Source organism: Chionomys nivalis, chromosome 19, assembly GCF_950005125.1.
Source record: "Chionomys nivalis chromosome 19, mChiNiv1.1, whole genome shotgun sequence".
NCBI classification, from domain to species: Eukaryota; Metazoa; Chordata; class Mammalia; order Rodentia; family Cricetidae; genus Chionomys; species Chionomys nivalis.
The window spans coordinates 61739632-61753698 of record NC_080104.1 but is presented as its reverse complement, the minus strand read 5'-3'; the positions used below and the strand labels follow the sequence as shown (position 1 = coordinate 61753698).

At 50.6% G+C, this 14067-nt stretch overlaps 1 protein-coding gene across 3 annotated transcripts; it reads right to left on the bottom strand.

Annotated features, from left to right (window-relative positions):
* Positions 1-2123: 2123 nt before the first annotated feature.
* Positions 2124-6535, bottom strand: LOC130862209 (H-2 class I histocompatibility antigen, L-D alpha chain-like). Of its 3 annotated transcripts, XM_057751699.1 has the most exons (8): positions 6423-6535; positions 5948-6217; positions 5342-5617; positions 3325-3600; positions 3088-3198; positions 2873-2905; positions 2677-2724; positions 2124-2536 (listed from the first exon to the last, which is right to left on the bottom strand). In XM_057751699.1, the coding sequence occupies exons 1-8, from the start codon at positions 6493-6495 to the stop codon at positions 2532-2534; spliced, it is 1092 nt and encodes a 363-aa protein (XP_057607682.1). In that variant the 5' UTR covers positions 6496-6535; the 3' UTR covers positions 2124-2531. The 3 variants fall into 3 exon arrangements, with proteins under 3 accessions (XP_057607682.1, XP_057607683.1, XP_057607684.1); XM_057751700.1 differs by lacking the exon at positions 2677-2724 and having other exon boundaries at positions 6423-6502; XM_057751701.1 differs by lacking the exons at positions 2677-2724; positions 3088-3198 and having other exon boundaries at positions 2124-2333; positions 6423-6502.
* Positions 6536-14067: the final 7532 nt, after the last annotated feature.

The following is a 14067-nucleotide window of genomic DNA, read 5'->3' as shown; positions in this document are numbered from 1 at the left end:
CCGACCTATCAGGTTTTTACCCCAATATCTGACTTCTGAGGTTTATTAATGATAGAACAATTCACATAAACAATTCACATACCTGTGTCCCCTGGTTGAGGAGTGGATTTCCTCCTCCACCCAGATGGAGACAGTGACAGCAGACCAAGGAAAACATCGATCCGTGGTCAGCCGGGTGAGCCCTGAGCCCACTGGTCCCTCACAGGAGCCTGGGTGAGTCGGGGATAACCACTGACAGCCACCCCAGTGCGCATGTCCGCTCACACAGCTGCACCACGGCAGTCCCCTGCACAGCTCCCGGCAGCTCCACTCCACATCTCCTCTCCCTCAGGGACTGCAGCTGGTTTAACCCTGAGAGGGAAGCGCTACATTGTGTCAGCTCCGAGAACCTGTAGCTTCTTGTGTTTCCTGAGCCTCATCAGCTCCTCCTGGCTCCAGCAGGGATGTTTCAGACCAGAGGAAAATTCACAGTCACCTCTGTGTTCTACAGAAGCTCCCTTGGTTAACACAACCTCAGGTCAAGTACTGTGGTGTCACGTGCAGCCCCAGGTCCCCTCACACTGAGGTCAGTTACCTGAGGTTTCTCCTCAGAAAGGCCCCCCATTTCTCTGTTCATCTCTCTTCTGTCTTTGACAAGCAATCTTATATTTTATTTTTTTATTCCTCATTTATTTATTGTGTATGAATGTTATCTCTGGTCAGCTCACAAGATAAAGATGGCAGCATCGATGAAGGCGAAGGCGTAAGTCACAAACAATCCCACGCTAGTTTGGAATTATGATTAATATAATGGTTATTTATTTAAAGGGGAAAAACTTACAGATCACCGGCCCAGACAACAGCCCTCTGCGCAATCAGGGAGTCTAGTAGCTGGAAGCGGAGCAGGAAGAGAGAGCAAGGAGGGAAGTAGCCGCTTTTTGAAAGGGAGAGAGACCACGCCCCAATGGGCTGGTATCTCAGCGGCTATTGGCTGAAGGAGCAGAAGGACCTCCTGCAACACATCATAAAGGAGATTGTCACCCTTTTAATCATCAGACATCTCTGCTAAGGCTCCTGGAGCTCCTGACTCAAAGTCACAAAATTAGAAGAGAAAATTGCAGAAGCCGGAACCTGGAGCAGGGGATGAAGGAATTTCCATTTCTGGTGTTCCCACAATCTTTTTAATTTATGAATGTTGCATCTATGAGTGTGGTTTTTTATTTTATTTTATTTTTTTTGCTAGTAGTGTTTGCACCATGAATCTGCATAGTGTTCACAGAGGCATTGGATGTCATGGAACAGGAGTTAAGGATGGCTATGAGCCATCAGGTGATGCTGGGATCTGAACCTGGGTCCTCTGCAAGAGCAGCAAGTGCTCTCAAGCCCTGAGCCATCTCTTCAGTCCCTGGATCATGTTTTTTAATAAACATAAATCTAGACTCAGCCTGTAATTCCTTGAGTCTCCACTGGAGGCAGCACCAGGATTCCCAGAGGCAGAGAGGGAGAGGGGAGTTGGGCAGAAAACATCCAAAACACAGATCTGAGATGAGACCCTATGGGTCCCTTCTCTCTGCCCATCCTACAACCCGGGTTAGATTCTGATAGATGGGAAAGAAGGAGAGAACCTCCAGGGAGGGGCCAGAAGGGAGGCAGGAGCTCAGGAGACTGAAGCTCATGTTCTCATCCCACAGTCTCCTGAGCGCAGGGGCCGAGTTGGGCCTTGAGGGGACAGGGATGGAAAACACCTCTTACTGCTGTCACTCAGGGACCCCACAGGGTGATGAGGCCGACACCACTCACAGGAGCAGGAACAGGCCTAGGCCTCCATACTAACTAAACAGACAAGAAATCAACACTGAAGACAGGGGAAAGAGCCACAGCCAGGACAGCAGCCCTGAGTGTCACAGCAGCCCTGGTGGCTCATAATCCTGGGGACAGGACAAGGCTCTGGCCATCCCAGTGTCCCTGTGATCACAGATGTCAGCATTTGGTTCTAAGTGATGAAGAGAACAGAGCCAGGAGGGGACAGAGTTGACCAGTGACCTTTTCAATGCCAACAACGCACAGCCCTGTTCTCACTCAGCTCCCACAGCCTCATCCTGCCCCACCAGACGCACACAGCATAATGAACACAGATTCTGGGAGGTTCTCCATGCTGCCATTTATTTCCTCCATAAACTCTAGTACAATCCTTTATTTGACCACCAATCAACCTTTGAGATCAAGGGCATTAACAATCAAGTTCACATTCAGATTCTTATTTTCAGTGGGGAAATCAGGGGCTACAGCTCAGGACAGCATGGAGGAGACAGGATGGAGATGTCCCCTCCTGTCTGCAGGAACAGGAAGGTTGGCTGTGGAAGGGAACAGGGCAGTGCAGGGACAGGGTCAGGGTGTAGGGGTGGGCTGGGCTCCCCAATTCTTCACATTGAGCCCATAGGATCACAGGGAACATCAGACACTATTGCTGAGAGTGAACTGAGGGGCTCTGGATGTCACAGGAGAGACCTGAACACATCGTCTGTCACTCCATCCACACCAGGCAGCTGTCTTCACACTACAGAACAAGAGTCATGAACAATCACTGTGAAGACAACATCCCAACAACCCACCACTCACTCAAAGGTGATTCTGGGAGTCCCTGAAATCCAATCATGTCCACTCTGCCCCTCCCCAAGTCAGGTCCTAGACAGTCACCTTTACAGTCTGGGAGAGACACATCGGAGCTCTGGGAACTGTCCCTGCCTGGGGTAAAAATATATGTATTCATGGGAAGGTAAAAATTTGGCCCCTAGAAGATTTACTGGAGGAGCTATTATGTATTGCCAGAGCTCCCCAAATACATCAGCTTCTCCCCACAGGCCTCAGGGACAATCCTGCCCCTCACTCTTACCTGGAGCTGGAGCATAGTTCCCTCCTTTTCCACCTGTGAGAAGAAAAGCTCTGAGAGACCAGGGAAGACCCTGACCCTTCGGAAGTTTCCAGAACTGACAGCAGACCCAGGGTAGAGACAGCAGCAATGAGGGATGTAGATGTGTTTCCCATTAATGAGGCAGAGCACACGTCTAAAAGGGGCTGAGAGAGAACTCAGACCCTGCCCTTTCCTACCTGTGTTTCTCCTCCTCTTCCTCACAACGGCCACCACAGCTCCAATGATCACTCCAAGGAGAACCAGACCAGCAATGACTGCTATGATGAGGACCGTGGACTGAGGAGGCTCTGGGAAGGGAAGGACAGGAGGGAAGATGAGGGTCATGACCCCAGTTCTCTGCCCTGACCCTGCTCAGGGTCTGCAGAAGGCTCCAACTTTCCCTGGCCCCAGCTCTGCACCCACTCCCTCCTTACCCCATCTCAGGGTGAGGGGCTCAGGTAGCCCCTCATGGTACACATGGCATGTGTATTTGTGCTCCTCCCCAGAAGGCACCACCAGAGATGCCCACTTCTGGAAGGTTCCGTCCCCAGAAGGTCTGGTCTCCACCAGCTCCATGTCCTGAGTCTGTTCCTCCTCCTCCCTCTGCCAGGTCAGGGTGATGGAGGCAGGGTAGAAGCCCAGGGCCCTGCACCTCAAGGTGACATCACCTTTAGACCCAGGATGATGGGTCACATGTGCCTTTGGGGGATCTGTGTGGAAGATTCAAGAAATCCCACAATTAACAAGGTAAACTGAAATCTGCAAAGACAAAGTTAAATCAATGATGACACTGAACTATGTCACTATTTGAACACTTCTGTCATCACACTAGTGACCTGCAGGTAGAGCTGGTCCCCCCATCACAGAACTGCACAGTTTCCTGGGAAACCCAGAAGCTAAGAGGGAATTCACATGAGCCAGCAGATCAACATGGTCTTCTTTTTTTTTTTTTTTTGGTTTTTCAAGACAGGGTTTCTCTGTAGCTTTGGTGCCCGTTCTGGAACTAGCTCTTGTAGACCAGGCTGGTCTCGAACTCCCAGAGATCTGCCTGTCTCTGCCTCCCAAATGCTGGGATTAAAGGCGTGTGCCACCACCGCCAGGCTCAACATGTTCTTCCTTATGTGATGTTCTATAGCATAAGTTAGGTAGGAAAAGGATGAAGGAATGGGAAATAATTGATTTATATATGTGATTAAACTCCTACAGGAATAAGAAATTAAGATGATCGGGCTACATGAAGGGCGCCACCAACTCCTGCTGCCACCATTGGGGAACAAGCACTGTGCACATCTTGCTGACCAGTTTAACTGTGAATCCAAGTGAACAGCCATCACCAAACTGTGTGGAACAATTGTTGTGAACCTGTGACACTCAGCCGGAGAAAATGACTTCTAACCCCTGCCTCTGGAGGATTAGATAGCAGGTATTGTCACCCAGGACCCCTGAAGTGTGCTGTGGAGCCCAGTGCAGCACTCACTGGGACACAGCGGTGCTCACAGGGTGTGCGGATCTTCCCTGTCACTCCAGTCCTGGAGGTGCAGAAGACCCTGTCTCTGAGGAAGCTCAGTTCCTAAGTATCTAGGGCTACACTGTAACTTGTTGGGGCTGAAGGAGAGCAGGGGGCTCTGGATAGTTAATTCTGGCAGGAAATAATCTTAAACTCCCAGGAATCTTTCTCATTTAAAGGGAACACTAATTTAACTTGTCTAATTATCCAGAGTGTCAGTCCCCATGGTACCTGTGGAGACTGATACACAAGATAACACAGGGGAGGGAGAGAAGGAATACCATCCTAGTGAGGAAAAAAAATCTCACATAAAGCAAAATGACAACAAGAAGGAAAAGAGAGAGAGAGGCAGAAAAGAAAATAAAAGAAAGAAAAAAGAAGAAAAAAACACCCCAAAATTTAGTATTTTTCCAGGGGGCATCCCATACGTTCTTATGTGACTATTCCAGGAAGAGATAGAATTGGGGTGTGGGATGGATGCAAACCTCACATAGGAATCTGGGAGAATGTTTTCTTTGGAAAGTTCTAGAAACAGGGAAAACAGCCTAGGGTAGGAGAGTCCACGTCTTCTATCAGGGAAAGGAGACTTCAGTCCTGGTGTGTAAGGGCTGACACACTCAGCTGACAGGACTCAGTGTCCACAGACACTGGGTGTGGGCAGAGACCCGGCCTGGGAGAGGCCATGGCTGACAGGGGCTGCAGACTGAAGGAGCCACTGTTGGTGATGTCGGGATCCTCTCTCCTCCCTCCTGAGACAGATGTGGAACTGTCCAGGGAGAAGGCTGAGCCCTGGGAGGTCAGTGCAGTCCCTGGATGCTGGATCAGGAGACCCAGGGACCCTGTCTGCCCTCAGAGACAGGGGCATGACCCCAGTGAGGGTTTCCTCTTCCTCAGGACTGAGCCCAGCCCGAGGGCGGAGGGAGGAGCTGCCCGCGGCCCCGCACCTGAGCGCAGCAGCGCGGCCTTCCCGTTCTCCAGGTATCTGCGCAGGTACTGCAGGCACAGGCCCTCCACGTAGGCCTTCTGTCTCTCTGCATAACCATCCCGCTCCCACTTCCGCTTGGTGATCTGCGCCGCCGTGTCCGCCGCCGTCCACGTCGTCAGGTCCTCGTTCAGGGCGATGTAATCGTGGCCGTCGTAGGCGGCCTGACTGTACCCGCGGAGGAGGCGCCCGTCCGACCCCACCTCACAGCCGTACATCCACTGGAAGGTGTGAGAGCCTGCCGGGACCCCGCCGTCAGCCCCGCCCACCTGTTCGGCCCCGGGGTCACCTGCGGCCCCGCCCACCAGAGGTCAGCCCCACCCACCTGTCTGACCCGGGGTCACCCGCGGCCCCGCCCACCAGAGGTCAGCCTCGGCAACAGCCCTGCCCCGCGGCCCCGCCCCCGTCATCCACGCCCGCGGCCCCGCCCACCCGCGGACTCTAAACCGAAAGGGAAACCGGGTCCGGTCCCCGCTCTCTTCCCGAACCTCGGACCTGGGACCCGGGGCGACTCCGGCCCGCGCGTGGGGACTTGGAGGGGCCGTGACCTCCGACCGCTGTCACTCACCGCCCTCGCTCTGGTTGTAATAGCCGAGCGCGGTCTTCAGGTTCACTCGGAAATTCTGCTCGGCGTTCTTGACGTTCCGTGTGTTCAGCTCCCAATACTCCGGCCCCTCCTTCTCGATCCACGGCGCCCGCGGCTCCATCCTCGGAGTCTCCGCGTCGCTGTCGTAGCGCACGAACTGCGTGTCGTCCACGTAGCCGACAGAGATGAACCGGGGCTCCCCGAGGCCGGGCCGGGACACGGCGGTGTAGAAATACCGCAGCGAGTGCGAGCCTGGGGGCGGCGCGCGGTGAGACCCCGACCCTGCTCCCGGGACCCCGGGCAGGAGCGCGGGCCGGGAGGGGAGCGGGGCGCGGGGCTCGGGACGCGGGTGGGGAAGGGGCGGGAGGGTCCGGCTGGGCCACGCGGGGACGCGGCTTCCCCGGTGCCGCCCCCGCCCTCCCCGCAGAGCCCGTTTCCCTCCCGACCCCGCACTCACCCGCGCGGGTCTGGGTCGGGGCCAGGGCGGCCGCCAGCAGCAGGAGCAGCGTGCGCGGCGCCATCGCCCCCATCTTAGGTCCGGGGCTACTGTGAGTTCCGCGGTCTGCGTGGACTTTATAACCGGTGACCGCGGCGACGCTGGTTGGTTCCCCGGGATCTCGTCACCCAATGGGGGTGAGAACCGCCGAGTTGTCATCAGTGTCCGGGCAGAAGGACCTGACCCAGGTTAGGAGCTGGAGAAGTGAAACTGGGCACAGGGGAATCCCCAGCCCTGGGCTTCCCCACCCAGACCTCACCCTCCTGTGCTGCGGGATGGAGCGCTGTGCGTCGTGGCGTCTCTGAGCCGCCTAAGGCCAAAGGCTCCTCAGGTTCGGAGCGCTGTGTGTCATGGCGTCTCTGAGCCGCCTAAGACCAAAGGCTCCTCAGGTTCGTCAGGGTGAAACCTGAGAGCATGAAGTTTCCAGCAAAAATACACACAGCACTTAAAATGGATGTTCACGGAAACAGGTGCTGTCGGAGTCCTGGAGGGTGCGGGGCTGCTGTGGACACCTGCATCGGGAGGTGACTGGGGATTTTACAGCTCTGATTAAGCACTTTTGACACACTGTCATATGTGACTCTCCCTGCAGGAAGGAGGCCCTGCTCACCTCTGCTTTCACTTTCTACTTCAGTTGTGTGTGTAAAGAAATCCAGAGAAACAAAAAATAAATTTAATTTTTCTCCACACTACTGAACCATATGCAGCCTAGAATCCCCTGTGTGTACCCCTGCCGTGAGAATCACCCTCTGTCCACACTGCACAGGACTGAGGAACTCAGAAGCCAACTGTTATCAAGTCCAGTGTCCCACAAACCTGTGACGTTCATCTCCCTATCTCATCATCTCATAAAGTGAGAGCGAAGGTCAGAGAGAGGGAGAGAGAGGGAGGGGGAGAGAGAGAGAGAGAGAGAGAGAGAGAGAGAGAGAGAGAGAGAGAGAGAGAGAGAGAGAGAGAGAGAGAGGAGAGAGAGATATGGCCCCGTGTTATGTAACTTCTACCACACTATCATTTTATTCTGCTTTATATTTAGTTACTCTTAACTCTGACTGTGGTTTATTCCCTAAAGCAACTGTACCATGGAAGTGCATGGACCCGGGAAACGTGGAGTGTAGACAGGGTCAGTGCCCTGCTGTATTTGGCTCCACAGGGGTCTCTTCCCATGGAGAAGGGGTTCTACTGTGCTGAGACAATGACCCAGGTCCACACGGACAATCTCAGGACCATGGAATGAAGATCCGTGTGAAACACAAGCACCTGGAGCCACAGATGATCATCTGGGAAGAAACACTAGGAGTCTGGGTGTAAGCACCAGGCTGTGAAGAGGCGAAGTCTCTGTTTACACGTGAGATCCTGAGCATCAGGCTTTGTTGTAAGGAGGCTGCTTGTTTGTTTCCCAGCCACCCAGACTCCTGAAATAATCACACAGAAATCACATTGTTGGCAATACTGTTTGGCCAATAGCTTAAGTGTATTTCTGCCTAACTTTTATATCCTAAACTAACCCATCTCCATTAATCTGTGAATTGCCATGTGATTTTGCCTTACTGGCAGAGTTTCGGCATGTCTCTCTCTGGTGGTGGCTCCATGGCTTCTCCAAACTCCCCCTTTTTTTCTCCCAGTATTCAGTTTAGTTTTCCCTGCCTAGCTAAGTTCTGCCTTGCTATAGGCCAAAGCAGTTTCTTTATTGACTAACCAATAAAAGCAACACATAGACAAAAGGACTTCCCACAACATTTCACCTTTTCTGTTTAAATAAAAAGGAAGGTTTCAAGTTTAACATAGTAAAATTAAATATAACAAAACAGCAAGCCAGATTTACAGTTATAGTATTTTTATCTCCTTTATCTTTTATCATAACTAAGGAAAACTATATCTATTACTCAACTCCATTAAAGATTCCAGAAGGATATAATATTACCTAAGCAACAGGAAGTGCATTGTAAGCAACTTCCAAAACTGTAGAATTGACAGAGACATCTCATGCCTGGACGAAGTCACCCAAAGGTCTTCTGTATCACGGGGGCATCCATCTTCAGCCCACAGGCTCATAGTATCCAGCAGACTTTCCCGTGAAGCAGGAAATTTCCAAAACAGTTTTGCCTGTTAGCAGTTTGCCAGTCACTTTCTTCTGTGTCCTGCAGAATGTCTGGCAGACTCTTTCATGAAGCAGGAACCCCGAAGGATCATCTCACCTTCCTTAGGCAGCTTTAGCATCATTTTTCTGTGGGTTCTGCATGTCCAGTTCATACAGCATAACATCAAGCAGTCCAGACAAGAGCAATCTCTTGCCCAAATGGCTAGCAAACTCCATATGGAGCCTCTTTGGTGCCAATCTTCCTCTTGAAGCTTTTTGTGCTTCCAAGTGCAGATGTGTCTCATTCTCATGAAAAGTCCTAAGCTTTTAAAACATTTTAAATGTCATATTCTAAAGGTTTCTGAAAGATCTGAAGAATTCCTATCTAACTGAAATATATCTCTATATATTTAGAAAACCTAACTAACATGACTACCAGCTTGACTATTATAGATGACTATCTACTAACCTATATGTCTTAATTATACACTACGTTTTAAAATGAGCTGTACAAACACAATACCTTAACCAAGAGCAGAAATGTAACAAAATTAACCTTAAATTTGTATCAATAGATCAAGATCCATAGCAATGCAGAGTATCCATCTCCATAGCATATCCCCCTTTAAATGTAAAGAAACATTTATAGACAATATTTGGGAAACTGGGCATAGTTCTCTCAAAACTGCTTCCTGCTTTTTGTCAACTGCCAGCTGTGCCAACAGTCCCTGTGTGGATTTGGTAATGCGTGAGCGTCACCTAGGTGGTGCTGGTTTTGAGGGCATGAAGGGGTCATGGAGGGCAGATGAGGTTCCACACTGTGAGAGGCCAGGGGAGGCCATTGGTGAAGGTGCAGCCCCAGTGGCAGTTGAGGCCCAGGACTGAAGGGCTCACGACAAGGATTTGAGGCTTGGCACCATGAGACCCTATGAGAGGCCATTGGTGGAAGTGCAGCCCAGGTGTTTTGGAGACACCAGCACCATGGAAGATCACCAAGAACAGCAGCAGCAGTGAGTGGAGCAGCCGGAGCCTGGAAGAGGAGCTGTGTGAGCTGCAGAGGGCAGAGCTGGAGAAGAGACCATAGTCCTTCGCAGGGGTCCAGGAGGTCGTGAGTGAGTCCCAGACAACTCGACAGTGAGTTTTTATACTGTTGAGTTTGGCTTTGCTTGGATTAGATTGGGACAGTGCTCAGGTTCGTGTTCTCTCTCTCTCTCCTCTCTCTCTCTCTCTCTCTCTCTCTCTCTCTCTCTCCTTTTTCAAGACAGAATTTCTCTATGTAACAGGGATACACCTACTTCTACCTCCCAAGTACTGGGATTAAAGGTGTGCACCACCATCTGGTCTACTTTTGAATTTTAAAGAATCCCATTTTAAATGTTTAAAGAGAATTGATATTCTAAAGAGACTGAACTTTTATTATGTTATATTTGTAAAGTCTGGACTTTTAAAATTATCATTTCCATGTGAGATCTTGGGGAGGAATAAGAACGGGAGGGTTGTGGCTGAATAGTGATGGTTTTTGTGTCAGGTTGACAAGGGGTCAGCAGCACTGGCTGGTTTTGTGTGTCAGGTTGATATAAGCTAGAGTCTTCAGAGAGGAAGGAACCTCAGTTTAGGAAATGCTTCCTTGAGATCCAGCTGTAAGGCACATTCTCAATAGTGACTAGTGAGGGAGAACCCAGTCCACAGCGGCTAGGGACAGCCCTGGGCTGGTGTCCTGGGTTCTCTCAGACAGCAGGCTGAGTCAGGAAGCGGCTCCCGTCCATGACCTCTGCGTCAGCTCCTGCCTCTGGGATCCTGCCCTGTGTGAGCTCCTGTCCCGACTTCCTTCAGTGCTGAACAGCAGTGCTGAAGTGTGAGCCTGATAAACCCTTTCCTCCTCAACTTGTGTTTGGGTCATGGTGTTCATCACAGCAATAGAAACCCTAACTAAGACAGCACTAATACATAAAATGTAAATAAATAAATTTTTAAAGAATTTCCTTTATTATGTTTTCAGTTCATTAATAATTTTGTTTCTTCAAGTGGGAGTTTGAAAAAATAACTGTGAGACAAATTGAATTTGACTGTTTCTCTGTGGCCTGTGAGCTCATGTTTATATTTAATGTAAAATGTCAAATAGCACTTTGTGCTATGTGAAAATATGAAATTCCAATTGCAGTAATCTACAACTAAAGTTTTTTTTTTGGAAACCCATGTTCACTGATTTGTATAGTGCATATGGCTGCCTTGGTACCAACAAGACAGCACTGAGTTATGATGGGTATAAGTGGACTAGAATTTGTATTTGTTGTTACAGAAAAATTTAACTGTCCTGGACAAAGTAGTAATTTTATTTAGTAATTCTACTGACCCTTGTAGAATAAAACCTGGTGCTGAGGGAAAGCTGGATTCCTGGTCGCACAGAGTAAGGTGTGCACAGCATCTGGACCACCGTCTCCTCCTACAGATGCTCAGGCTGGGCACAGTGTCCAGCCTTCCTCCCCATCAGTCCTTTCGGGAGCCGTGGGAGGGAGGGGACTGCAGGGTGAGGGGACAATGGAGGACAAGATGGAGGGGTGGAGAGGGTGGGGAGGTGAGGGTTGGGGGAGGGAAGAGCTTTGTGGGGAGTGGATGAGGAGTGGGTGGAGGTCGTCTGGGTCAGAATGAGGCTGTCTGTGCAGAAAAGGACGTGGGAGTGAGGAGAGGGGAGGCCTGGTCACACCTCTGCCAAAGCTCTGCAAAGGGTGTAACAGGGAAATCAATGGGCAGGTGCGCAGATGGGAACCGCTGTGTCACGTTTTGGCCACAAGGGGGCAGAAGAGACTGGGGAAATTCAGGTGAGACTTCCTGAGCTGCACACACACAATAAAAACAAACCCATATAGAGATTTATTTTAACTTCACTTATGTGTGTGTATGTGTCTGTATCTTTGTGAGCCTATGCCTCATGTGTGCAGTTTCCAGCAGAGGCCCCAAGGGCATCGGATCCCTGGAGCTGGAGTTACAGGTGATTGAAAACACCCAATGAGGGTGTTGGGAACTGAACTCAGATCCTCTGAAAGAACACCCTACCAGCTAAGCCATCTCCTCAGCACCTGGACTAGCATTTCACACACCCTTGGGGTTAGGGTACTGAGGGGTCCTCTCAGGCTCTGGTCCCACGGTGAGATGCACGGTTCTTCCAAGCTCTTTAGATGCTTTTACCACTAAGACATTTAGAACTCAGGGCTCACAAACCTGCACCACAGCACAGAGATTATACAAGAGAAATCCAGAAACACAAGAGAAGGGAGAGTGACCTCTTCAGTAGAAGTTTTAGTGAACCCCAGTCTCCACTTCACCCCAGATCAGTGGAGCGCTCCCCACATCGATGTTTCAGTCTGGGGGTCTCCTGTTGAGTTCACCTGGCTTTAGGGGCAGACTTAACTCCTGCCAGGGTTTGTCTCTGTGATTCTGTGACCTTGGGAAAGTTTCTACCCGTCGCTAACCCTACAAATATCAGTTTTACACCAGAAAGCCTTGGGAATGAAGAAGAAGCTGTTCAGAACGCGTGACTGTGAGCACGGGCCTGGGAATTTGTGGTCACTTCTTCTGGGAGACCCTGTGGTGATAGGGCCCAAGCTGTCCAGCATGCTAGGACAGTTAAAAATTCCCTGCCTGGAATTATTTGTAATAGCCAGAACCTGGAAACAGCCTAGATGCCCTTCAATGGAAGAATGGATGAAGAAAGTGTGGAATATATACATATTAGAGTACTACTCAGCGGTAAAAAACAATGACATCTTGAATTTTGCATGCAAATGGATGGAAATAGAAAACACTATCCTGAGTGAGGTAACCCAGACCCAAGAAGATGAACATGGGATGTACTCACTCATATTTGGTTTCTAGCCATAAATAAAGGACATTGAGCCTATAATTTGTGATCCTAGAGAAGCTAAATAAAGTGAACCCAAAGAAAAACATATAGTCAGCCTCCTGGATATTGGAAGTGGACAAGATTGCCAGGCAAAAATTGGGAACTTAGGGGGTGGGGTGGGATGGGGGTAAGGGGAGATGGGGAGAGAAAAGTGAGAAGGGGAGGATGGGGGGAGCTTGGGGGAATGGGATGATTGGGATAAAGGAAGGGTGGATATGAGAGCAGGGAAGTATATATCCTAATTAAGGGAGCCATTTTAGGGTTGGCAAGAGACTTGACTCTAGAGGGGCTCGCAGGTGTCCAGGGAGATGTCCCCAGTTAGTTCCTTGGGCATCTGAGGAGAGGGAACCTGAAATGGCCCTATCCTATAGCCATACTGATAAATATCTTGCATATCACCTTAGAACCTTCATCTGGCGATGGATGGAGATAGAGACAGAGACACACATTGGAGCACCGGACTGAGCTCTCAAGGTCCAAAAGAGGAGCAGAAAGAGGGAGAACATGAGCAAGGAAGTCAGGACCGCGAGGGGTGCACCCACCCACTGAGACAGTGGGGCTGATCGATTGGGAGCTCACCAAGGCCAGCTGGACTGGGACTGAAAAAGCATGGGATCAAACCGGACTTTCTGAATATGGTGAACAATGAGGGCTGATGAGAAGCCAAGGACAATGGCACTGGGTTTTGGTCCTACTGCATGAACTGGCTTTGTGGGAGCCTAGCCTGTTTGGATGCTCACCTTCCTAGACCTGGATGAAGGGGGGAGGACCTTGGACTTCCCACAGGGCAGGGAACCCTGACTGCTCTTTAGACTGGAGAGGGAGGGGGAAAGGAGTGGGGGGAGGGGGAGAGGAGTGGGAGGAGGGGGAGGGAAATGGGAGGAGGGGAGGGGAGGAGGTGGAATTTTTTTTTTTCAATAAAAAAAATAATAATAAAAAAATTCCCTGCCTGGCTGCACAAGGCCTTACACTCCCTGCAGCTGAGGCTGACATGGATTCTCCTCTCCTTTCTCTGTCTCTGCACTGAGTCCTGGGATCACAGCTGTACATACCTCACCTTGGCTCTGGGCATCAGCTGACAGAAGCTCCAGCACCTGACAGCCGTGAGATGCTCAGCTTCCAGCAGGAGTGATTGACAGCAGCCACAGATAACATGCTGCTGTTAGAGTCCTGAGGAGGGCTCTGGGTGTTTGCATCCTCAGCTGCAGCCATGGTCAGGGTCACACTGTGACACATGCAGGGGTTGCAGCTGTGGTGTTTGCATCCTCAGCTGCAGCCATGGTCAGGGTCACACTGTGACACATGCAGGGGTTGCAGCTCTGGTGTCTGCATCCTCAGCTGCAGCCATGGTCAGGGTCACACTGTGACACATGCAGGGGTTGCAGCTCTGGTGTTTGCATCCTTAGCTGCAGCCATTGTTGGGGTCACACTGCAGAAGCACATTTGCATATCCTGACCACCTGCCAGGATGGTATGTAGCTATCTTAATTTCAAAAGAACCACTCCATCACCTCTCCGACCCTCAGAGGATTATGGGAGAAAAATACGTTGGCCTCTGTATCTCTGAGCCAATTCTTTGTCAGGAGAGTTTATTTTCAGTGTTGGGAAGGTTCTCTTCAGTTCGTCTA